At 39.4% G+C, this 25,418-nt stretch overlaps 1 protein-coding gene across 1 annotated transcript in view; it reads left to right on the top strand.

Moving 5' to 3' along the window:
• LOC109031665 (angiotensin-converting enzyme) overlaps positions 1-25,418 on the top strand; it is a 115,649-nt gene that overhangs the window by 78,106 nt on the left and 12,125 nt on the right. The window contains exons 12-13 of the mRNA XM_072296650.1: positions 1,164-1,286; positions 3,024-3,208. Coding sequence (XP_072152751.1) covers positions 1,164-1,286; positions 3,024-3,208 — 308 coding nt within the window. The remainder of the gene's footprint in view (positions 1-1,163; positions 1,287-3,023; positions 3,209-25,418) is intronic.

Genomic DNA, 25,418 nt, shown 5'->3' with positions numbered 1-25,418 from the left:
TGAAAGAGAGAGAGAGAGAGAGAGCTCAGCCGAGATACTCAGCCGCGTTGAGAAGAAAAAGAGAAGAGAGAGAAATCTTCCCAACCGAGAAACTCAGTCGGGTGGGGAGAGAAAGAGAGAGAGAGGTCCCAGCCGAGATGCTCAGCCGGGTAAAAAAGAGAGAGAAGGTAAAAAGAAAGATTCTATATGTATTATCGTGCAGCGTGGAGAGAAGACCAGGATCGAAAGCAGAGAGCCTTGATCAGGAGCGCAAGCAGAGGACTCGACTGATCGAAGAGTGATGATCGAGTGATGACCGCACGCCTGGCGGCTGCCTTTTTATAGACGACACGCGTGGACGCGTCGAACGCGGCCGGGAGCCGCGCCGCGGGTCGGACGGACTTACGACCGGTTGGACCGGTCGCCGAGTCGCGGCGGCATGGCTGCCAGGTTGCGCAGGTTGCGTAACACAGCCGCCGGCTAGTTACGTTAATGCCGGAAATTCGTTGCGGCGTTAACAAGTTGTACTTACAGTTTTTCAACCTAACGTAGCGCACTATCTAGGGACTTGTGGGTTTTAATTTATTTGTTGACTCTCACCTGCTGCCCTCGAGAGGGCGGATTGTCAATTAATGTTCACTTGTTTTTCCGGGCGGCCTGGCCGTGTGGATGGAATATCCTCATCTTCTCGCTGCCATGACCAGGGACCGGTAACATTGTTTTTTAGCTTTTGTTTTTTTTTGTTTGTTTGTTTTTTTTTTTTTTAATTATTTCTCGACGGTTGATAATGTCCGGGAGACCGGTCGAAACGTCCCGCCTTTTATAAATTATCGTGTGTTTTCAGCCTCGTCCCCGCCTTTCCTTTTCATATTTTGGCCTCCTGTGGTGTAGTGGTTGTAGCGCTGGCTCTACAGTCAGGAGGTCCCGGGTTCGATTCCCGGCTAGGTGACCCGAGTTTGATGGTCTGAAACAACGGTTGGCTTGGGCTGGTACATGGTAGGGACGGAGGGGGGAGGGGCTCTTACTGGAAGCGCAAGGATTACCACTTGTGTGGTATTTGAAGTAGTAAAAAAAAAAAAAAAAAAAAAAAAAAATTATATCTATGTTCTCCGGCTGCCACAGTGTAGTTACATTTATCTATACGTTATGTATATTTATTGAGATGCATTTTCCAATTGTTCTAGGTACTTTGTCAGCTTGATACTTCAGTTTCAACTACACAAAGCTGTCTGCGCCACGATCAATCATGTTGGGCCTCTGCATAATTGCGATATTTACCGCTCGAGGGAGGCAGGCAGGCTGCTTGGGTAAGGAAAAGGACATACAAATTCTGATATACGTTTCCGTTTTCTATACATATGTAAGGATAAACTAACGATAGTGGGAAAAGGCCTGAAGACTCAAAAATTTTGAGAGGATCTAGGAACGTTTCGGCTGGTCAAAAATACCTAATTTTTGTACAACTTTCTGATAAATTATATAGGAAAATGTTACTTAAGGAGCACAGGCAACACTCCGAGCCAAAACCTTGATGAAACGTTTCAAGCTGAAAAAAAGGTAGGCATGCTAAAGGATGGTTTACCACATCTCTTGCAATGACTGTGATCCATGGCGTACATTGGTCAGACAAAGGAACCACGACATACAGGGTGTCCCAAAAGTCCCTTCCACCCCCTCTAAAATTTTACCTAATTCATATTTTGAAACGAAACTTTGGGGATGTTCATCGATCAATGTTAGCTACTTTTGGGGCCCCCCCGTGGGGAGGGGCTGCGGACCCCAACTTTTTTTTTCAAATAGCAACCCCTATCTTTTGATATCTCATTCGAAAGAGCATTAAAAACTAAGAAATTTGGCGTAAACCGCAGATCAATATCTTATAATTTGACCGAGTTATGATAGGTCAAAGGTCAAATTTTACCTATTTTCAAAAAATCATCACTCTGGTTCAAATTATCGCAATGAAAAAAATAAAACGAGAAAATTTACCAAATTGTAAGCACTTTCAAGGAAAAATCACAGAAATTACTTAAAACTAATTTTAAGGGGGGTTTCGGACCCCCAAATATGTCAATTCAAAGGTGATTCAATTTTCCCGCGAAATAAGCCAATTTCCCCCAGATTTACCTCCACATTAGTTCAGTAAGGTCAAAATCAGTTCAACATTACGTTGGCAAGTCCTCAAATTTTGGGAAAAGTTAAAAAAAAAAATTTAAACGGTCAAATTTAATCACCTTACATTTCGTTTTTTTTTTTTAACTTTTCCCGAAGTTTGGGGACTTGTCAACGTAATGTTGAACTGATTTTGACCTTACTGAACTAATGTGGAGGCAAATCTGGGGGAAATTGGCTCTTTTCGCGGGAAAATTGAATGATCTTTGAATTTACGTATTTGGGGAGTCCGAAACCCCCCTTAAAATTAAATTGAAGTAATTTCTGTGATTTTTACTTAAAAGTGCTTACAATTTGATAAATTTTCCCGTTTTATTTTTTTCATTACGATAATTTGAACCGGAGTAATGATTTTTTGAAAATAGGTAAAATTTGACCTTTGACCTATCATAACTCGGTCAAAAATTAAGATATCGATCTGCGGTTTGCGCCAAAATTCTTAGTTTTTTATGCTCTTTCGAATGAAATTTGGGGTCCGCAGCCCCTCCCCACGGGGGGCCCGAAAATTTTTGGGGGTCCCAAAAGTAGCTAACATTGATCGATGAAAATCTCCAAAGTTTCGTTTCAAAATATTAATTAGGTAAAATTTTAGAGGGGGTGGAAGGGACTTTTGGGACACCCTGTATGTACCTAAACGATTGTACGGACATAGAAAAGAGGCCACTGCCCTGCTAAACATTAACAGAAAAGTGGACATAATGTCCAATTCGACGGAGTAAATATTTTTTTACCGTACAAATTATTTTTGCCCTCAAAAAATATTCACAATTCCCACATGCGTTACTATGCAATCACTTAATTTGCATTACCTCTGAGACCATTGCAACGTTAGATGTTTCCAAAAGGTACATTTCCAATACCATCTCTTCCAGCGATCTCATGGCAGTTGGCGCGTCGAAACCGTGGACAGAAGTCTTGAAAATTGCAACTCAAGGACAATCAAGCAAGCTTGACGCTAGACCCTTAATGGAGTACTTTGAGCCTCTGACAAACTGGTTGAAGGAACAAAACAAGAATGAACAATCCGTCGGATGGGTCAGTTTACCGGAGGACATTGGTATGCTGCCATTATATTTTCAGCTTCTTCCTTCGATGGTGGGGATAAAAAACAGCAAAAATTGGTCTGAAGAAAACTTTGTCCCAGACAAATATCTGGACAGTTAAAATTATGAAAAGTGGCTGAAAGACATGGATGGATGATCCCATTTTGGCAAAGTTTTGACATTTGTATTAGCCGTATTGGAAAGAAAAATGATGAAAAGCATTGGGCCATAACAGTCCGCGGAGTACAGGAGAAAACCCTGCACTTCTTGATTGGAAATTGCCGCTTTTAGGGATTATTGTTATGGTTACAATAAGCTCTTTTAAAAGGGGAAACACTCTGGGGTCCGTGCAGGAACCAAAATGGCGACCAGTAAAAATGGCCGTCGGTCGTTTTTTTGGCGCGCTACCCATATAGAACCTAGCCTTACGGCAACGTTGTCATGAACCTTGCCGCATACCATCCGCGATAGCGTTGCCGCAAATAGGTTGACGAAACCTTTCCGCAACGTTCTCGCGAAATGTGTGGAAGACCCACCATTCCGCGACAAGCTTACAGAATGGTTTCCTTAACCTTGACGCAGAAGTAATTGCTGAAGAGCTTTTAAGGAAACGTTACCGTAACCTTTCCGCGAAATTAAATTAGCAAACCTTTCCGTCATAGGGTTATGGAAGCCTTACCATGAACACCTTATTACAAGCATTTCCAATTTAACGTTGATGTAAGCGTTCCATGACAGTGTTTCCGCTAACCCTTTGCTACCTTACCTTACGGCAACCTTGACGCGCCAAGGGCAAAGGGCAACCATTGTATGGAACATCCTTCGGAAACGTCGACGCAACGTTACCGGCTAAATGCTCGCCGCTGCCTTTCTGGAGAAAGGGTTCTGCAACGATTCACCGGTAAGCATTCCCGTCTTGCTTTCCGTCAAAAGGTTACGGTAAAGTTACTGCGGAGTCCCTTTTGAAGTGTTTCTCCAATCAAGGCTAACGTAAGGTTACCGTGGCAAAGTTTCTCAGAACCCTTTTATATCTAACGTTACGGCAACCTTTACGCGCCAGGGGCAAAGGGCAATCGATGCATCGGCATTTTCGTGGAAACGTCCGCGCAACGTTACCGGCTAAAGTCATTGGCGCGATAATGGCACTCGCGGCAAGGCTACCTCAAAGTTATAGTGGCACTCATGCGGAAACCACTGGAAAAAAAAATGAAATCTTAAAATAAGATTTTGTGCACTCTTGGAAATTTTTCTCTTGATCCAAGCGGATTTTGCATTGAACCAAGAGACTTGACACTTGAGTTAAGAAAACGGACTCTTGGATTAAGATGCCAGCACCCGGGCTCTAAATGCAAGAAACTTGGTTTCTTAAAAGAAGAGTTCTGAATCTTAACTCAAGATTAACTCTTAACTCCTTCCAAGAGCCTCAGGTTTCTTGAATGAAGTTTTCAGGTTTCTTGAATCAAGCTTTCAGATTTCTTGAATCAACCCTTTACGTTTCGTAAATAATCACTTGGAGGGGAGGAGGGTTCGGTTTAATAGTTCAGCTTTTCTTAACTTAAGATGTATGAGTCCACATTTAAAGAATTACTGTGAGAACGAAGTGATGAATAGTGGCGAAAATGTTATCTTTGGCCACGGCCGCCATCTTGGATTTTGAAATTTTGAAAATCTGACCTGAAATTCGAGTTCCCCTTTGAAAAATACCCCCGAGTACCGAGTTACACGAAAATCGAGCGAACAGGAGCCGACTTAGCATTTTAGGCCACGGCCGCCATCTTGGATTTTGAAATTTTGAAAATCTGACCAAAAATTCGAGTTTCCCGTCGAAAAGTACCCCGGCAAGCGAGTTTCACGAAAATCGAGCGAACAGGAGCTGACTTAGCATTTTAGGCCACGGCTGCCATCTTGGATTTTGAAATTTTGAAAATCTGACCAAAAATTCGAGTTTCCCGTCGAAAAGTACCCCTGGAAAGCGAGTTTCACGAAAATCGAGCGAACAGGAGCCGACTTAGCATTTTAGGCCACGGCCGCCATCTTAGATTTTGAAATTTTGAAAATCTGACCAAAAATACGAGTTTCCCGTCGAAAAGTACCCCTGGAAACCGAGTTTCACGAAAATCGAGCGAACAGGAGCCGACTTAGCATTTTAGGCCACGGCCGCCATCATGGATTTTGAAATTTTGAAAAGCTGACCAAAAATTCGAGTTTCCCGTCGAAAAGTACCCCCGGTCAGAAAGTTTCAAGTAAATTCGTCGATAAATACCCCCTAAAACCTGAAATTTCATCTATAATGCTGTGACGTCACGCGACAGGATTGAACCTGTTGAAATCTCGGTACAGTAGCTTTATATAATTCATACTTTCTAGGTATTTTAAAGGACAAAATACGAGGGCTGAAAAATAACTTTACGGATGAAACTTAGAAAGTTTTAGTTTCGAAAAGGTTTAAGTGCTCTGAATGAAGTAGGAAGGACGAAGAACAAGCTGCATAACTACTAGTCGCTCCTAGAAGGGTTTGTAGGGATATTTCGACCTCTCTCTTCATCAGCAGCTATAGCTCAGTTGGTAGAGCGCTCGGCTGTGAATCCAGTCGCCGCGCGCCGTGGGTTCGAATCTCCACAGGTCCGCTCGAGATTTTACGCCGCAACATCTCTCCATTGGTAAGTCAAATTGTCTAATATATGTCTCCTTGTCTCTCTAATTAACTCGTGTAATACTTGTATGTACTGAATAAATCACTAAATAGTTGATGATGTGTGAACAGAAAACATGTACTCTTCACAAGTAGAGTGCGCTCCTGATCAATTTTTGGAAATCCTGATCTAAGAAAACAGAAATCTTGATCCAAGAAACGATGGAATTTTAAATTAAGAAACCAGGTTTCTTGGTTCAACAACTTTCGGATGCTAGATCCAAGAAGCATGTTTCTTGTCGCCGCTTTTAAGCAACCAGGACTCTTAAGTCAATGCACCATTGCATTGGTCTAAGAAGGTTTTTTTTCCAGTAACTTCTTAGGAAAGGGGTCGGCAACGTTGCCGAGGAAATGGTTGCTCGAACGGCAAGGTTACCAATACCTTGCCGTCAGGTTGCCGATCTCGTGCCGTACCGTTACGGCAACGCTGCCGACGCGTAAGCATCCAGGATTGCCGGAAACGTTGCCGCGGTAACATTTCCGGTAGCCTTACCTCATTTCCACGGCAAGGTTACAGTAATGTTACGCTAGGGTTTTTTTTCTATATGGGTATATCTCGGAAAATACGTGTCCGATTTTCGTTTTCTTGCCTCATAATAAGGTTAGAATAATTCTGAAGAAGTCTCACATGAACGGTCATTAGGTACCACGATCGTGGAATCGACGGAATCTAAACAAAAACCAATTTAAATGAAAGTTCAGATTCTCACCTTTCTAACGACTACAAGATCATCTCGGGAAAACGTTTAGTTCCCGAGATATGACCGCTCAAAGTTGGTCACATGCGCTTTTGCGCAATGTAAATGCGTGTTATCACTAAGTCATTCGCGAACTAGGGGTCCCTTACGTACAATTTACGTTGAAATAATTACACAGAGCAGTAAGGTGTACAACACGAGCCGTATTTTCACCTTCGGCTGCCGCTGTGCGACGTTCCCATTTTTTGAAGTGAAAACTCTTAAAGATGCATGACTCCGCTGCATTTCAACCGATTTCAATGAACTTTTTTTTAAAATGTTCCTCTTAAATAGAGCTATCTAATGGCATTTAGGTTTCTGGATTTTATTTACCTTAGGGAGGCACTTAGGTCGTTTATATGGTTCTTTGCAGGGATCTTTCATAAAAAAAATAGTGTTGCTATTTTTTTTTCTTTTTCTTCAGGAGGGGGTCTGTATTTCCCCCGATTTTTTTTAACATTCAAACTAGATCGGAAGATCACCATTGCTTAAAGTATAATGTAAAAATCTTGGTAAATTAGCAACACCACCTTCTCCTGTACAATGAGAGCGTCGCTTTCAATATTTGTACACGTAAGAATAGTTATTAAAAGAATCCCTTTTTAAAGTTCTTTCTTTTAAATTTTGCCATTTTAAACCCTCCCACAATCCGCCGAGAAAAAAAAAGTATAATTAGCAACACTATTTTTTTTATGAAAAATCCCTGCAAAGAACCATATAAACGACCTAAGTGCCTCCCTAAGGTAAATAAAATCCAGAAACCTAAATGCCATTAGATAGCTCTATTTAAGAGGAACATTTTAAAAAAAAGTTCATTGAAATCGGTTGAAATGCAGCGGAGTCATGCATCTTTAAGAGTTTTCACTTCAAAAAATGGCAACGTCGCACAGCGGCAGCCGAAGGTGAAAATACGGCTCGTGTTGTACACCTTACTGCTCTGTGTAATTATTTCAACGTAAATCGAACGTAAGGGACCCCTAGTTCGCGAATGACTTAGTGATAACACGCATTTACATTGCGCAAAAGCGCATGTGACCAACTTTGAGCGGTCATATCTCGGGAACTAAACGTTTCCCCGAGATGATCTTGTAGTCGTTAGAAAGGTGAGAATCTGAACTTTCATTTAAATTGGTTTTTGTTTAGATTCCGTCGATTCCACGATCGTGGTAAAATAAAAACTAAATTTTTGTGTCTATCAAAAACTGCTAAAACCGCGTAAGTGCCACTTAAAGCCAAGTAAACCCCAAGAAACTATACATCACTAGAAAGCTCTATTTAAGAGAAACATTTTAAAAAAAAAGTTCATTGAAATCGGTTGAGATGCGGCGGAGATATGAATTTTTAAAGGTTTCCACTTTAAAAAATGGCAACGTCGCAACCCGGCGCTTCTAAGCGAAACGGCGACCGGTTTTGGGCGTCTCGGAAGCTACTGTATCACCCCAAGTGATCAAAATTCGAAAATGCCTTGAGGAATTTTTGGCCGTTTTTTCACACACCTCTTCTCAGGAGAAAAAATACATTTGAGTAGCATGCCTAAGTAAGTATAGATCGGGTGCTTCCTGTAAGAAAACTTGGTTTCTGAGTGAAAAATCGCTATTGCAGTACAAGGCCGATTTTAGTGTATTTTCCGAAGAAAATACACTATTGCATTCTCCCATGATGTCGGACCCAGACCCGAGACCTTGTGAAGAGCACCGATCACGGGTCGTAGATCACGAAAATATATGCCATTCAAATTCATGTGTATATATATATATATATGTATGTATGTATGTATATATGTATGTATGTATTTCCGCCTTTTTAAGATTTTTCGATTTTTGAGTGGTTATATCTTTCTTACGTTGAAAGATATTTTGACCAATTTTTTTGCATTTTGTAGAGACTCATTAGAACTACTATTCCGCGAAAAAAAATTGAAATTTGAGGCAATAGATTTTGAGGGGTGGGGCTCGAAAGTGGGGGGAGGTGAAATCTTGTCCACTCGATAACTCGAGCGAAAATGAATATTTTGAGCTGAAATTTTTATAGGTGGTAGTTCTTCCCTAGGACTGGTTTGGTATTGAATTTGAGCTAAATCGGCCGAGCCGTTTAAGAATGGCGAGCTTTGAAAGTTTTAGGCGAGGGGTGCGCGGCATGAGGGGAGCCGACCGGAGCAGGGCCGCACAGTGGGTCGGGGGAGAAAGTTTTTGGACAAGCTGATCGTCGCACAGTGGGTCAGGGGGAAGAAGTTTTTGGACAAACTTTTCGTCGCACAGTGGGTCAAGGGAAGGAAGATGCTGGATAAATTGTTCGTCGCACAGTGGGAATAACAGTGCTGCTCTTATGCCTCAAGAAATTAATTCATTCCCTTACAGATTGATCCCCCCCCCCCCCCCTTCGGAAAATACACTCTTCCCGCGGTGGACGCGCGGGTCGCTTAAGAAGACAGAACAACTGGAATGGACACTCAAACTAAAAAGCGCGCGCGAAGCGCGCGTCCTGGGAGGGCTTGGGGGGGCGAAGCCCCCCCAAAAAACCGGCGCGGAGCGAAGCGGAGCGCCGGTTTTTTAATTTTGAATTCTGGTGATCGTATGAGGTATGTAGGTCGTATAGGTAAGACCATTCGTTTTAGGGCATTGGTAAGAGGATGGTTTTTAATGCAGGACTGTAGCTCATATTCACACAGCGATTTTATTCATGGAAAGTTAGATATTACGAGCAATCAAAATTCTTCATTTCTTTTTTTTTTTTTTTTTTTTTTGTAATTTAATCATTTTGTTAAATGCATTTTCATTCAACTGAGAAACAAGAACTCTGATACGATCTCAACAAGAACAAAACTGATGAGACTTTTTCTCCGAAACTCAAGAAGCATACCCGGAACATAGAATTATTATTATTGGCCGTTTCAGTGACGAAAAATCGGTTTTACACTTAAGACCAAGGCCTCGATTGATCTGAAACCTTTCCTAACGAGATTAGAACATGATTTTCAAATGATCAGGAGAAATAATAGGTGATTTTGCTCGAAAATCGTGATGGCTTCGAGTATCCTCTACTGAAATGGCTGTTTTAACCGTTTTGGCGCCAAAAACCCGGTTTTCATACATGGGACACAAAGACTCGATCGACCTGAAATCTTTTCTTACGAGACAAAAGCACGGTTTTCTAATGTTTAGGAGGAAACAAAGTGATTTTGCTCGAAAATTTTGATGGCTGCCAGTAACCTCTACTGAAATAGCAATTTTGATCATTTTGGCGCCAAAAACCGGTACTTTACGTAGGGAGCAAGGACTCGATCGACTTGAAGCCTTTTCTAACGATACTAGGGCATGTTTCATGAAACATTGGAACCAAAACTTAGTGATTTTGTCCGATAATCTCGAATGCGTGCGAGTAAACTGTTGCCGAAATAGCCATATTGACCGTTTTGGCGCCAAAAAAAAATAATTTTTCGGTGGGACGCACAATGCGTGAAGGCAGGAATTGTTTTTGGTAACAACTGGGTATATTACGTACATTATAGCTCCGCACAGGACCACTGAGCGGCCGGTCGGCGCTCAGTGGGCCTCTAAAATAGCGCTACGGAGCTGTAATTTTAAAAACATGAATTTTTTGGAAGTATATCTGTACTTTCTGAACTCAGCGACCCTCAAGAGTCTCTAATAATGCATTTTGCTCAGTTTCAACATTCAATCTGATTTAATAACAGTGATATCCGACTTTTTTGCGCGCAAAAATCGGTCGGCGCGCGTTGAGCGGAAACTTCAATCGATCATAACTCCGGAACCGCTTGGTTCCCCAGCTTATTGGACCACTCGTTGGATGCGGAAAAAGACGAACAATTTAAGAAACTGGTTTTGGTTCAAATAAAAAATTGAGATCCTTGTAAAATTTTCGTTTGAAAGAAATTTTCTAGACCCAAAAACTGGAAAAAAGTACATATGTTGACTTAAAAATATGATATCGAGATTTCGACCTTTAGAAATTTAATGAATGCAATTTTAAAGGATTTTTTGTCCAAACCGGACCTCCATATCTTTCTTCGTTCGAGAGATATCGAGGTTCACAGGTTTTGACTTCCACCCCCCCCTCGCTCCCCCCCAAAATTTTTTGGGGGTCTGAAAATTTGGGAAAAGAAGCGCTCAAGTATGAGTAAACAATAGACTAAGTCTGAAGAAATTCCAGAGGGGGGCGAAAAAAGCCGTTTTTGCATCAAGCTCTTTACGACGACAAATAATTCTCCATCTAGTGAAGGAACAAACTTCCACTCGTGTTTTATCCAAAGATCATTTTCTGACGATTAAAATAATACCATAACCATTTTATGCGATGAGAAATAGATCCATGAGCGCAGTTTTAAACGCACCCTTGTGGCAAACACTTTCCGTCGGTAGACGTTCCGACCCGATTCATCGCTAGCGCCTCACACTACCTCAGTGAATGCGACCTTGCGTGATTTATCGGATCCTAAGATAGACTTTTGATGAATCGCGAAGTACGGAAGATATCTCACCTCCTATGATATATAATTTTTATACCAGACTTAATTTTCATCTTACAGTCGGTGCATACGGAGGGAAAAAGGGACAGGAATTCGCACGATCAATGTGAAAGCGAATTATTTTTCGGCCTCGGGATATTTTTTGTCTGGAAAAAGGAGTTAATATACTGTTCATACCTAAGGATTTAAAACTTCAAAGCTTTTTTGTCCTCCTTTGAACACGGAAACTACTGGACCGATTTACTTCGGATTTGTCTTTAATGAAAGCCTCTAGGCTTTAACAGTGCCAATACCCTTTGGTTTTCTTTTATTTCCATGCCAACATTGCAAAATTTACTTCCAATTGGTAACGATATATTTTCGACCTACTGCATGACAGTTTATCCTCCTTCTATCTCAGAAATTACTGGACATATTGCTTCGGATTTGAGTTAAATGAAAGCTCTTAGGCTTTAAATGTGCCAGCACCCATCAGTTTTTCGATTTTCGTGACCAGCCTTGCAAAACTTAACGCCAATGATGACGACATACTTTCGACCTATCGCCTAACGGTTTGTCCTCCTTCGATCTCGGAAACTACCGGACTGAGAAATGAAAACTCTTATGCTCCAGATATGCCAGTACCGTTTGGTTTTTCGATGTTCGAATATGCGATAAAGTAAGTCAGTTTTAGCACATTTCAGGGATTGGTACCTATCTTCGAGAGGCCTTCCGTCAAGCATCGAATAAAGAATTTGAACTCTTGTTAAATAAGTTATGTGAGCGTCTTAAAGGCATTTTCAGGATTAACAGATCTTAGAGTGTATTCTCAAGGTAAATGTGATTTAAGAGCCTAGATAAAAGCCCTGTTGCCCAATTTTCAATGAGAGATTACCTAAGTGTTCAGCGGAGATGAACATAATATTTATCGTTTCATTGTATTTATCGACAGCTTTTTTTTACAATGCTCCTTAAAGTATGGTGTAAAGTCCGTAGGAAAAAAGTTTGGATGTTTGGATGCTCTAAAGAATAATAAACCCGAAAGTCATGAAAGTAGCTATTTTAGAGTCATGTCACACACCGAATACCTAGACCAAGTTTGGTCAAATTTGTGCTCGATTACTGAATTATTCACTGTTGGTTCGTGAATAACTCATCATTCCATAGAGTTTCTATGACTTGAAGCAACGATCTCATGAATTTTCATTATAATCTGATAGGTTGCTGAGTTTTAGTATTAAAAAACTTGCCGTTAGCATTAATACAAATGTAGATGTGCTTAAGAGGGATGATGTAGGTAGTTGAAACAAATGAGCAAAATTATTCAGCTCTTGGAGTAGGTTTACAGTATGTAAGTAATGTCTATAACAATAAGTTATATCTTTTTCAATTAATTTTCTCACGTTTAAGTAACTGTAATTTGAAGTTGAAATTTAGTCGAATATTAGGTAGGTACCCGAATCACTCAAGTTTAATGTAGAACTTGATATTAAATCTTGGAATTATAATACCCAGTACATACATGTGCGTGGGTAATACTCAATAACCACGATTCACTCCTCTTTACCCTTGAAAATATCGAGCCCCTTGGAAGCTCCCTTGGGAGTATCCCACAGTTAGTTCATCCTTCAATATCAGTACCTAATGTTCACTCACATAACCCTTGGGGAAACCACAAAAAATCTGAGAAAGAAACGGTCGCGCTGATGTACCTACTTTTGGTGGAAAATTGTATGAATTCTGAGTCATTCTTGAAAATGAAATTTGCCCAATTTGTGCATTGCGAAAACTCGATAACTATTCATCCCCTCCCCTTCCCCTGTCACCCTTTTCCTGTGAGCCTTTCCAATAGGTACAGAGGCCTGTGACCTATACCTTTGGTAGCTCCGTTATTACTTTCAACTAAGTACCTATCTCCAGACTGATCACTGGTCAGTAGGGGCTATTAGAATTTCCGCTGAATGTTTACTTTCCATCAATGAACCACTAGACAAGGTACGAGTTAAAGGATTCTGACACATGTTTCTTAACCAAAATTTCACGTAAAATACGACTCGCGCAACGAAAATTACTAAAACCAACTCCTAACGAAGATAAACTCGTTTTTATTTCACATTGGTTACGAGAAATTCGAACTGCCCGCTCACAAGAAACTCAAAGCTCTACGTGAGTCAAATTGCGCACTACAACGGTTTCGGTAATCTTCTCTATCGAGCAATGTTCATCTCCCACCATGTGTTGTTCAAACTATAAGCAATTTGCTATAGCTGAGCCATAGCGTCAAGATTGAGGTTGCCAGATTTTTATATCGCAGAGACTGTCATGATAAACATTTAGCGCCCGATGTGAATCGCGGAGAGCATTGAGTTTTCATGAGCGGGTGGTTTGAATTCACGCATCAAGAATCATTAAATATCCTCGTAAGGAGCTGATTTTGGTAATTTTCGTTGTGCGTATCGTGTTCTACGTGAAATTTTGGTTAAGAAACGTGTATCAGAATGCTGAAATTCGTACCTTGTCTAGTGGTCCATTAAGGATTTCCAAACAGCTAAATAGTACTTACATGGGTAATATTTTATAGCCACACGTTTATCCATCCAACAACGAGCTGCTATAAACTAAAAAAACCCTCTATAACATTTTCGGGTAAAAAATCTGGTCGAGGAAATTGACGTGTTACATCTTAACCGAAAACATTCCCTTCCACCCCTCCAAGAAGGTTGATAACTATAAGAGATAGGCAAAAACCTCTCTCAAATTCTCAGGGTCTACCAAGACCAAATATGTCCAAAAACTTACTTTAGGGTTTTAAAAAAAAAGAAGAAAGTGGGGGAAAAATGAATCCCCTTACAATAAGAGAATCTAAAAAAAATATCGAAAAACCGATTTTGTGATTTATAAGTACCTAAATCCCTCAAATGAACTTGAAATCACAAAATCGGTCGAGAATATTTAATGAATTATCCCCTTCAATTTTGAGTTCCGAAACTAGCACGACTCGCTTGCAGAGATGGAAAATTTCATGAAATTCATTTCACGAAAAAATTTCACGAAATTTCATAAAATTTATTGTACAGGGTCGGACTGACCATAAGGCCAATCTGCCATTGGCAGATGCGGTCCCCTCAGTGCGCCGAGTGCGCGCCACTCTTTCGGCGGCTAGAATAATAATAAAGAAAATGAAGAAAAGAAAAAAAAGAAGGAAAAAAGGGAAAAAAGGAGAAAAAGAAGAGCAAAAAAGAAAAGAATAATATATAAAAAGCAAGGAGAAAAGAAAATAAGTAAAGAAAAAATGCCTACAAATTATAAGTAAACAGGAGAAGCTTTAATAGGAGTTAATTACTGAAGAACCCCATTTCCCCATGAGAAGCCGTGTATTTTTGGAGAAAATAAGGGGCAAAAAAAATTGAAGCAAACAGGCCATACGCCATCCATATCAATTCTACGTAACTTTTTGCGTAGAGTCCATATCTGAAGTTAAAATATACCCTTCTCTAGTAGCACATCTTGTAATATAATTCGTAAAAAAAAATTAAAACTGGTAAATTTTACGAGTACGAAAGATGTACGTAAAAGAACTCGTAAAAAATCAGAGTCTGAAAACTTAACAGAAAAAATTTATGATCCAAGACGTAAAAAAACTGGGGGATTGAACTGAAATCTCTTCGTAAATAATTCGCGATTTTTTTCATGTAGAAAATCAGGAAAAAAATTCTGAACGGAAACTTCGCTGAATTGACCGAACAGGAAATACCTTTATAGTTTTTATGACAAGGAAATTAAGCACAAAATTCTAATGTCCCCTAAAGATTGTTTGTAAAAAAAAGTACAGCCCAAAAACTGGATACAAAAACACATTGTTCTGAACGAATAAGCCAGAGTTTTTAAAAGTTCGAGAAGATTTTAATAATTTATCTCTATTAAAATAGTTAAGACATTCTTATAAAAAGTTGATGCATGTTAATAATATTTAAGAAAAGAAAAAGAAAAAAGGGGGACATATTATTAAAATGTACATAATTTTTTTCACATATTCCTGAACAACAAAGGTACTTTTGAAAGTAGGTATACCATCTTTAAAATATCCATGATAAATATTAGTTTTTGCCCTTATCCAGTTTTTCCAAATTCAAAAAATATTCCGCAATTCGTTCTCTCGCATATTCAACAATAAAAATATTCACTTATACAGTGCAAATTCGCCCCTCTAACACAGAAGCCTCGTTTGCTCGGTAAGTAGCGCATTCGATTCCTGATAGGCAGGTCCCAGGTTCAATTCCCGACAGGTAGATAATAATTTGAAAGTTGATCTCATGGAGAATTAATTGACTACAGATTAAGATAGGTAAAAAGTCAATTTTTTCTTTACGATTTATCATTTTAATAAATTTAAGGAAGCAAGAGTTTTTTTGAGCATAACTTTTTATGTAAAGAAACTCGACCTTTTTACGTAAAAAATCTTGTACTCTTTACGAATTATTCTTGTAAAAAAGACTACATCGGCATTTCATTTTTGGTCTATTTTACGTCTTTTTTTACGAATTTTTTTTTGGTAAATTTTACGTCTTTGTGCCACTAGGGTTGCCATTTGAAATTTTCGACTTACGGCCCTCCAAAGGCCCAAAATTTTTGGGGCGTCGTGGCCCCCAAAATTTTTGGAGCAACAGGGGTCATATGCTACATCAATTAAAAGGTATTTACATCTCCTCTCAGGAGACTTAAATTTTGAAAGAATAATTTGGCCATTTACATGCATCGAATTGAAAATTGCCTCGAAAATGCCACATAACTCAAAAAATGGGGGTTCAGGCAACAAGTGCAAAAAGCAAAATTCTCTTATTTTTTGCCGTAGATTCCGAATCCAAAGTCAAAACATACCCTTCCTATTTGAGAATCGCGAGAGACGGGGGGCACCCCCCCCCCCCCACCCCCAAGGGAGCATTTTGGGGGGCTGAAAATATGTTCATTCGATTCTTTGGGGTCGATTAACCCAATGAAAGTTTTTGTCCCGAAGCTCAATTTTCCGCCGTTTTCAAGAAAAAGATAGTGGACGGGTGGTCTGGATCACCCTGTGTAATAATGAAGCACTGAGTGCGAGAAGGGAGACTCTAGATTATGGTGGTTCAGAATCTTCGCTAATATTTCATCCGTTGAAAGAAAAGTGAATGCATGCATTTCATTGAAGTTTGACTGGATTTTTTGCATGATTAATTATTATTTCTATAAAAGAAATTCAGGAAAAATCACCCACCCCCCTAAACTGTTCACGACTCTTCCCGGGAGAGCGCGCGTTGTATGAAATGCTGCGCGGCGGCACGAGTTATGTGTTTTTGGAATTAACGCCGAGATATGTGCTTCAAGTTCTACGTTATTGGGTGACTTCCAGATTTTTTTCGACTAATAATTTTGATAGCATGTAGAGGGTATCTACTGCACTTCATTTCTGCAGCTAACTCAAAACCACCAGAAATCGAGTTATGTGATAGCCGACTTACACAGTCAAATTGTCATTTATGAATATAATATGTATGCAATAAGTTTCTCGGAGTTTTACAAAGTCTATTGATTTTTATTGACAATTCCCATGACACAAGTCTCATATGAAAGAGCTTTTTCGCAGCTTAAAAGAATAAAAACGCGCTCGCGGTCAGTGATGGTGCAAGACAATCTTGAGGCATTTATGCTGATGGTTGTCGAACGAGACATCCTGCTGCGTATCTCTGATGAACAGATCATTTAAAAATTGTGCGAGAAAGACCCAAAACTCTGCAGACTTCTGATCGAGCATGTAATAGATCTGTATTCTGTCCACTGGTCTCATTTTTCTTTTCTTTAGCTATGTATTATATATATTCATTGTTCCTACTTTGTTTAAACATTTAATAATTTAAATTTAAAATGTGTTGTATTATTTTTTATACAATATATTTTTTTACTAGGTATAGTAAGATATACAGGGTCTGAAATATGTCTTGTTTTCTTGTGTCCCTCATTTTCAAACTTTCAGTTTTCAGAAGCATGATTTTATTGGATCTCTTGAGCTTTGGCTTGCTTCTACCAGAGAAAATGGTGCTTGGATGCCTCCAATAGCTTTTCTTTGATTGATATCGATTTTACATTTTTCATCTCAAAATTCTTCCGATACTTTCATTACTATGTTCAATTTCAGAATTTTCCTCTGTAAGATTAATCGACTTTGAACCTGAAAATATCGTCAAAATTCTACTTAGAAGAGTTTGATTTCTAAAAGACTCCGGCCTCCCCGAGAAAGAGAGAGAGAGGAGGGGGGTGTTCCCGCATACTCCTGAGCGAAATATCACAATGCGCCCCCTCCGCCGGCTAAGGGTCTGCACCCTCAGAGATGTGTCAGTCCGACCCTGTTTATTGAAACTTTTGGGGATACATTCAGGAGGCTAAGAAACGCATAGAAACAGTGATTCTAAATTTTGAAATTTTTCACCACAAGCCTAAAACATTCGCGCGTTGCAAATGTTTTCGTTAATTTTAGAGGTTAGGTTGGGGTTTTTCTCTCTAAACTCCCCTTTTTGCCCCCTCTTTGTGTCTGGCACCTTCAGTAGAGTAGCATAATACCGCAGCATCAACAGAAAGACGATCTGAAACGCTTTCAGACCTCCAAAGGTTTAAACAATAATTCTAAAAAAATTAATAAATTTCAACTTTTGTGAAATTTACTCGAGCCTTATGAAATTTTCGAGCCATATTAAACATGAACTTTCATTTTCCATCTCTGCTCGTTGGGACCTTTCCATACAAGAGCGGCACGAAACTGATTTCTTCTTACCTACTGATTGTAAGGAGAGCGAGAGCATTTACGTATTCCTTCATATATACGAGATGCAACGAGCGTGACTCTTGCGTTTACAGAAACCCTTTCATCAGGTAAGGTGATCGCGAGAGCCTATACCGAGAGATGGAAAATGAAATTTCATAAGGCTCGAATAAATTTCACAAAAGTTGAAAGGTCTGAAAGCGTTTCAGATCGTCTTTCTGTTGATGCTGCGGTATTAATAAGCTACTCTACTGAAGGTGCCAGACACAAAGAGGGGGCAAAAAGGGGAGTTTAGAGAGAAATACCCAACCTAACCTCTAAACTTAACGAAAACATTTGCAACGCGCGAATGTTTTAGGCTTGGGGTGAAAAATTTCAAAATTTAGAATCACTGTTTCTAGGCGTTTCTCAGCCTCCTGAATGTATCCCCAAAAGTTTCAATAAATTTCATGAAATTTCACGCGTGAAATTTCACTCGAATTTTCATGAAATTTTCCATCCCTGCTTATACCGCGCTCATTTCCAAAAGGGATTACTCCAGAATTTCACGCATTTTAATAATTTCAACGATTCATCTGTTCCTCTCTCCTCTCCCTCCGTCCATTCCTAGAGGTACACAATTTTTCGGACTCACTGAGGACGACCGGCTCGATGCTCTCAGTGAAACGGTGCCTTCTTATTCCTGATGTCGGCCTCTGTTGTACCAGTGGACCCATTTTACCACAACTAGGTACATATCAGACTCTTTCGATTAATTTTGCTGCATCTAAATCATGGATATCTATTGATTTTACAATAAGCTATACCATACGATTTGGATGGTGAGTAGGCTAAAAGTTTTCATTTATTTTTCCTTTTTCTCATCTTCACGGAATGGGTCCCATTTGACACGAGGGGTTGTTTAAAAAATTTAAATTAAGTTTCGATATATTACAACTCATATCCATGCTGTGATGTAAGTGTTATTTTCTGATTTTTTTTTTTTTTTTTTTTTTTTTTTTTTTTTTTTTTTTTTTTTAAACTTAATAGGTAATCCACAATTGTTTACGCACCGAGCCGGTCGCGTCAGTTAGTCTGAAAAATTGTGTACCTATGCCAATGGACTGAAGGAGAGGAGAGAGGAACAGCTGAATTGTTGACATTATTAAAATGCGTGAAATTCTGAAGCCGACATAAGGGATAGGTTAAAAGGCACCGTTTCACTGAGAGCATCGAGCCGGTTGTGTCAGTGAGTCCGAAAAATTGTGTACCTCTTTGAATGGACGGAAAGAGAGGAGAGAGGAACAGATGAATCGTTGAAATTATTAAAATGCGTGAAATTTTGGAGTAATCCCTTTTGGAAATGAGCGCGGTATACACTGAAAAAAAAGTGTGATCGTTGCTGCTAATAGATCGGCAAGTTTTACCAAACCGAATACCTCCATATGAGCTGACTAATCTTATAGCCCTAGCGACTATTGTGGTATGGTAAATCTGACTAACGACCGTTTCGTCCACACGGATATGCTGGTTTGGTAAAATAGACCATGCCAGCATATCTCCACGGAGCATTATTCTAGTTAATGATGCCATTCTAGCAGTTCCATCTATAAAACCTCGTAGGTTGCCTTGGCCAACAGTACTATTAGAAATTCAGGCGCAAAATACTCGCTTCGGCAGTAGAATTTGTGCCTCTCGCAATTTTTATTAATAAACGATAACAGCACATGCAAAATTACTAAACAATTTACCTACTTTCAGTTATTTAGAATTATTTGACACCAATTAAACCTGTGAAACGCAATTTTAATTTTCGGGTCCTACCTTGGGATCGAACCCGGGACCTACCGTATCCTAATCTAACATCCTAACCGTTACACCACCGAAGCCAACGGAAGAGAGACATTCAAATAAGGACCTTACTTGTAAGTGTCCCAGTCAAGATTTAATTATCCATGATTTATTTTTTTAAATCTGTATTACGTTTTTATTTAAATCAACTTCTTAAAATTATTATAATGAAAGAGATGGTTTCTAATAAAAATACTTCGGCAGAAAGAAGAAAAAGAAATGTTTATTCCACATAAAATTGTAAATTGATGAATCGAACAATTAGACTACAGCTCATCTAATTAAAAATTATCATAAAAGGGGAAAATCTTAGAAAATACTATTTGGAAAAACTAATAATAATAAAATACACCATGAAGAAGTTCAGTTGGTAAAACATGATCTCATTTTGCCCCTCAGAAAATGGAATCTATCTTTAGCACATTTGGGTAGTTCCAGGTCCGATGAATACTTTCCAGTCAGATTACTCGAGTAGTTATTTTTTCTAGGGCAATTGAACTTCAAAACAAAAATTCTAAAATAACATACAGCAAAATGAATTACAATGATAGCTTGACTGGAAATTATACCTACTTGGAACTACATGCATAACAAGACTGTGAATAAAACGAACATAGGTTGATGGGTACGAATGAAAGGGTAGGTATTCTCATTGCCAACTGCTGCAACGTAACTCTGAGTAAATCCAAGTTAAAAGTGTTACATTAAAAATTGCATGTGTATTATTTTCTTACGAGGAAATTTTGCATGTAAAATTTTTCAATGGTGACTTGCATCGAAATTTGAATAAATTTTCCGTGTAAATGAATCGACATGTAAAACTTTTACTTGCTGATTCTACATGAGACTTGAATTACAGCAGACTTTGACGTGTAAATCTTTATGCGTGAAATTCAGCATGTAAACAAGGTGGAGAAATAGTGCTGGGTTCACATCATTTCGCGGGGAAAACAAAGCCAAGAAGTTCCAAAAATTGTAATTAGAGGCAAAAATAATTTTTTAACTCTAATGAGTGCCAGTACAAAACTATGAGGGCGGAGAGTGTTCCGCTCAGGCAGTTTGCATTGGAATATTAAAAGTTGGAGTCGCGGCGAGAGATGTATACCGGTTTGGGTCTTTGTTTTCTCCGCGAAATGGTGTGGACCTAGCACTATTTCTCCACCTTGTTACATACAGTTCGGGCCACTTCTTAGTGATTTTTTCTCTCTCTCATTTAGCACGTAAAATATCTACAGATTTGCTATAGCACCAAAGCAAATTACTTGAATAAGGTGAACCAACACTAACGAGTCGTTTTGACCATTGGTGTGGTAAATGTGGCCTCTGTAGGTTAGCATCATTGACCAATATCTGTGTGGTAATTTGGAACTAACACGGCAAGGGGAGCAAACCACACTGACGAGTCGATTTGACCATTGGTGTAGTAAATATGGCTAATGTCAATTTTTTTTTTTACTACTTTGATTTGGCGAGTGCAACTTTTGATTTAGTGTCACGTGTCAAGAAGATTATCTGCATTTCTTGTAATTGTAGTCACTCTTGCTAAATCCTGACTTACCAGACCGACATAGTTAAAATCACCAATGCATTTTTTTCCGTGTAGGCTCTCGCGATCTCCTTACCTGATGAAAGGGTTTCTGCAAACGCAAGAGTCACGCTTGTTGCATCCCGTATATATGAAGGAAAAAGTAAATGCTCCCGCTCTCCTCACAATCAGCAGGTGAGAAGAAATCAGTTTCGTGCCGCTCTTGTATGGAAAGGTCCAAGCGAGTCGTGCTAGTTCCGGAACTTAAAATTGAAGGGGATAATTCGTTAAATATTCTCGATCAATTTTGTGATTTCAAGTTCATTTGAGGGATTTAGGTACTTATGGACCACAAAATCGGTTTTTCGATAATTCTTTTTTAGATTTTCTTATTGTTAGGGGATTAATTTTTCCCCCGTTTTCTACTTTTTTTTTTTTAAACCCTAAAGTAAGTTTTTGGACATATTTGGTCTTGGTGGACCCTGAGAATTTAAGAGAGGTTTTTGCCTATCTCATATAGTTAGTATCACCTTCTTGAATGGGTGAAAGGGAATGTTTTTGGTTAAGATGTAACACGTCAATTTCCTCGACCAGATTTTTTACCCGAAAATGTTTTAGAGGGTTTTTGTAGTTTTAAACTTACGAGTGTGTAACTGATTTAATACTTGTATGAATAATGCTAGCATTACACTGATGATCGTATAACTTGTTTCATGCTAGTGTATTGCTAGCATTACAGCATAAAGTGATTCTATGTGCATATCACATTAGGTATACTAGTAAATGACTCCTTAGTATATACCTAACATTACACATAGGTTTAGCAGGGAAGTAATATCTATAATACCAGACCAATCAAGAATGAACCGCAGTTTCAACAGGGCGGATTACTGTCGATGAGGGGAGGGAGGCTCTTAAGATTCCGGTGAAAATGTGTATGGTTTTGAAATATGCGACTTAGGTACATCCACATGAAATAAAGTTGACTGGTTGTTTTGCTTTGAAGGAGTCTGAATGTTTCACAGGAGTTATCAAGTATGGAATACGACTAATTGTTGAACAGTCGATGACAAGAACATACGTACATTTACGATTAATTACTGGTAATATTATATCAAAAAATATCGTCCTTAAAGAAGTGCAATCATATATATAAGCTCAGAGACCTCCTAAATTTGCGTATCTGGTAACGCTTAGTTCCAGTGTTCTACCGAACCGATTTTCATGATTTTTGCGGCTATCGACATGCAATTGTCTCTAGATATTAGCCCGCTTTATTTAGATTTTGAAAATTTGACCCATGTTTTTTTTTTTTTATATTACGTGGTAAAGTTTCGAATCCTCCCATTTAAGCAATGTAATTTTTTATTTTTTGTCATAGTTCGTTTGGGCGTTCTACTGAGCCGATTTCCATGATTTTTGCGGTAATCGACAGGTGATAGTCCCTGAATGAGCCCGCTGTAATCAGACTTTGAAAATAGGACCGAGATTTTTTTATACTAGAGGAGACTAGAGTCCTTTCATACCCAGAGTTAAGACAACTCGATTATCAGCTGACTGGCAGCCGGCCTTGGCTGGCCATGGAGGCACAAACGAGTGCGTCCAAATGTACGATATTGAGGAATAAGGATAAGGAATCCTGCAATGTCTGTCATCCAAAAACAACAACATCAACAAAATTGATCAATTAAAAAGAAAACGAGATTGGTTTGTGAATAATTTCTTAATCTATTCATTTTGGACCGATGGAAATAACAATTTACTCTTGATAAATCACAATTAGGTAATATTTTCATTATTTTTGTTCACATTCGAGTCACCGCCATCTTGGTGCACTCGTTTGTGATGCCATGAGCGAGAACCAATCAGAATTGGATTTTTTTTTTAGGCCACTTTCAGCCCAACCAAAAGTGAGTTGTCGTATAACTCTGGGTATAAAGGGACTCTAGAGGAGACCAGAAAGCTGAATGAAAAATGGCGGGAATTTCAAACTTAGTGGAAAATTGAAGTAAGCGGGAAATGTTTAATCTTGGTCTGTTAGTAGGGTAAGTGAATCGGGGGTATGCTCCTTTGCTACCGACTATCCAAAAGCGACGAAACGCCCCGTCCCGTCTCGTGTAAGTCTTGGCGTGAAGTTTGAAATAAATGCCGAGTTTTTCATTCGATTCTTATTGGTCCAATTGCTCCCGGCCAGAGGGAGATTGGATAAATGAGAGTCAAGTATGAAAATCTTTTCATTTTTTTTGTTGGTCGTTCTTTTGTCGATGCGGGCCTAAGAGAACGCGAAGCGTCCTCTGGGGGTTGGGCCGCGTAGTGGCCAGGGGGCATGGCCCCCTAGTATTTATTAATGACAGCAAAATTTGGGTTGGAAAATCACTCGCGTATCATTGAGAAGAAAAGGAGGTGTTTGCATCTTGAGGATAGTTTACCCTCTGTGCCGTAGGTCGGTACAACCTGGCCAGCAAAATCAAGAGTTCGAAGTATGAAAAACGTAGGTTTGTTTTGAGGAATTATACTCCCTTACTAGCCGTTCTGGGCGCGCTTCGCGCGCCCGTCACGCCTAGCCGGGGGCTACGCCCCCTGGACCCCCGGTCACTCGCTACGCGAGTGACATTCGGCTCGCGGAGCGAGCCGATTTTGTAGTAGTTGCAAATTTTTTATCACTATATTTTGAAGATTTCATAGAAAACATTATGAAATTCTCACTCCACAATTAACTTGTAGAATAATAATGGCAGGGCAAGAAATAGACTATATCTTAAAATGGACGGTTCCCACTTAGTAAAAACAGCCAACACCACATGAAGGTGAGGAACCATCGTTAGCCACTTTTTTTTTCTTTTCTTTTCTTTACTTTTCTGAAAAGAATTTACTGAAATTTTAGTTGCGTCCCCTAAAAGGAAACACGGAGAAAAAAATTTGTGCATGGAACCCGAAGCTGAGATCATATGGATCTCTGAAGTTTTCGGATCATGCATCCGAAAAGTTAAGGTCCATCTGCCGAGGTTCGGGTCAGACAATTGAAGTAGTTCGGTATATACCGAAGGTTTCAGGTCACTCATCTGAAGTACTCGGTGCATACCGAAGTGCTTCAGATTTCTGACTCAGAGATTTAGGAAAAACACAGTAGAGAACCAAGGAAATCACAGTAGAACAGAGAAAAAAATACATTCGAATAAATAAAGAAAACTATTATCGAAGAAATTCTAATTATTAGAAAGTAATTACAGTGGACTCTCGATAATTCGAACCTCGATAATTCGAAAACCTCGTTAATTCGAAGGAAAGTCTGTTTCCCTTGAAAATCTCTCGATAATTCGAAGAAAATCAATGTATTTTTCTCCCCTCGTTAATTCGAAATTTTAAAGCTGGCTTGGCCCTCTATAATTCGAAATTGCGACGAAAATTCTCTCTGTAATTCGAAATGTGGGAAGTAAGTATGGCCCTCCCTCTATAATTCGAAATAAGACGGTACATTCCCTCTACAATTCGAAGTCAACTGTTCATGTTCCTGGGTGTCTGAAAGAGCTTCACCTTTGAGCTAAAGACCTTTAGGCGTGAATCCGTCCATTTGCCCCTCTATAATTCGAATTCAGATGGCGCCTTCCCTCTATAATTCGAACCTCTCTAATTCGAAATTTTTCTACATGGAATCTCTTTAATTCGAACTCTCTTTATTTCGAAACCTCGCTAATTCGAAGAAAAAGCCGATTCCCTTCAATTTCGAATTATCGAGAGTCCACTGTAGCTGGCGTAATCAATGCGTAGCTGCATAGGAGCATGAGCGAGATTCATCATCAACTGACCGCTGGCCGCTAGGTACCTGGGTGGGCGAGCGACAATACGTAAGCGGTGGCATATGGTTCGATTGACAGAGGAGTGGGGAACGGTCAGACGTAGGGGAAAGGTTCAGGCTGAACCGTTCAGCACAGCGCAGCGTCAGTCACCGGGTGGGGAAGAGAGTCCGGGAGGGGACACTTCCCCTCGAGTGAAATAGAAAAAGGCAGAATCCTTCGAAGTTTATATGAATGATACATTAAAGAAGCGTTTGATATAGTCATAAAACTCCCCATTTAAACACATCCAAAAAAAAAAAAAAAAAAAAATGACACAACCCCCTGCTCGTTTCGAGTTTTTCCAGACTTTTAAATAGTACAAATGGTCAGATCGAAAGGAAGGAAAGGA

The sequence above is a fragment of the Bemisia tabaci genome, chromosome 1 (genome assembly GCF_918797505.1).
Source record: "Bemisia tabaci chromosome 1, PGI_BMITA_v3".
Lineage (NCBI taxonomy): Eukaryota > Metazoa > Arthropoda > Insecta > Hemiptera > Aleyrodidae > Bemisia > Bemisia tabaci.
This window is presented reverse-complemented; position numbering and strand designations above follow the sequence as displayed.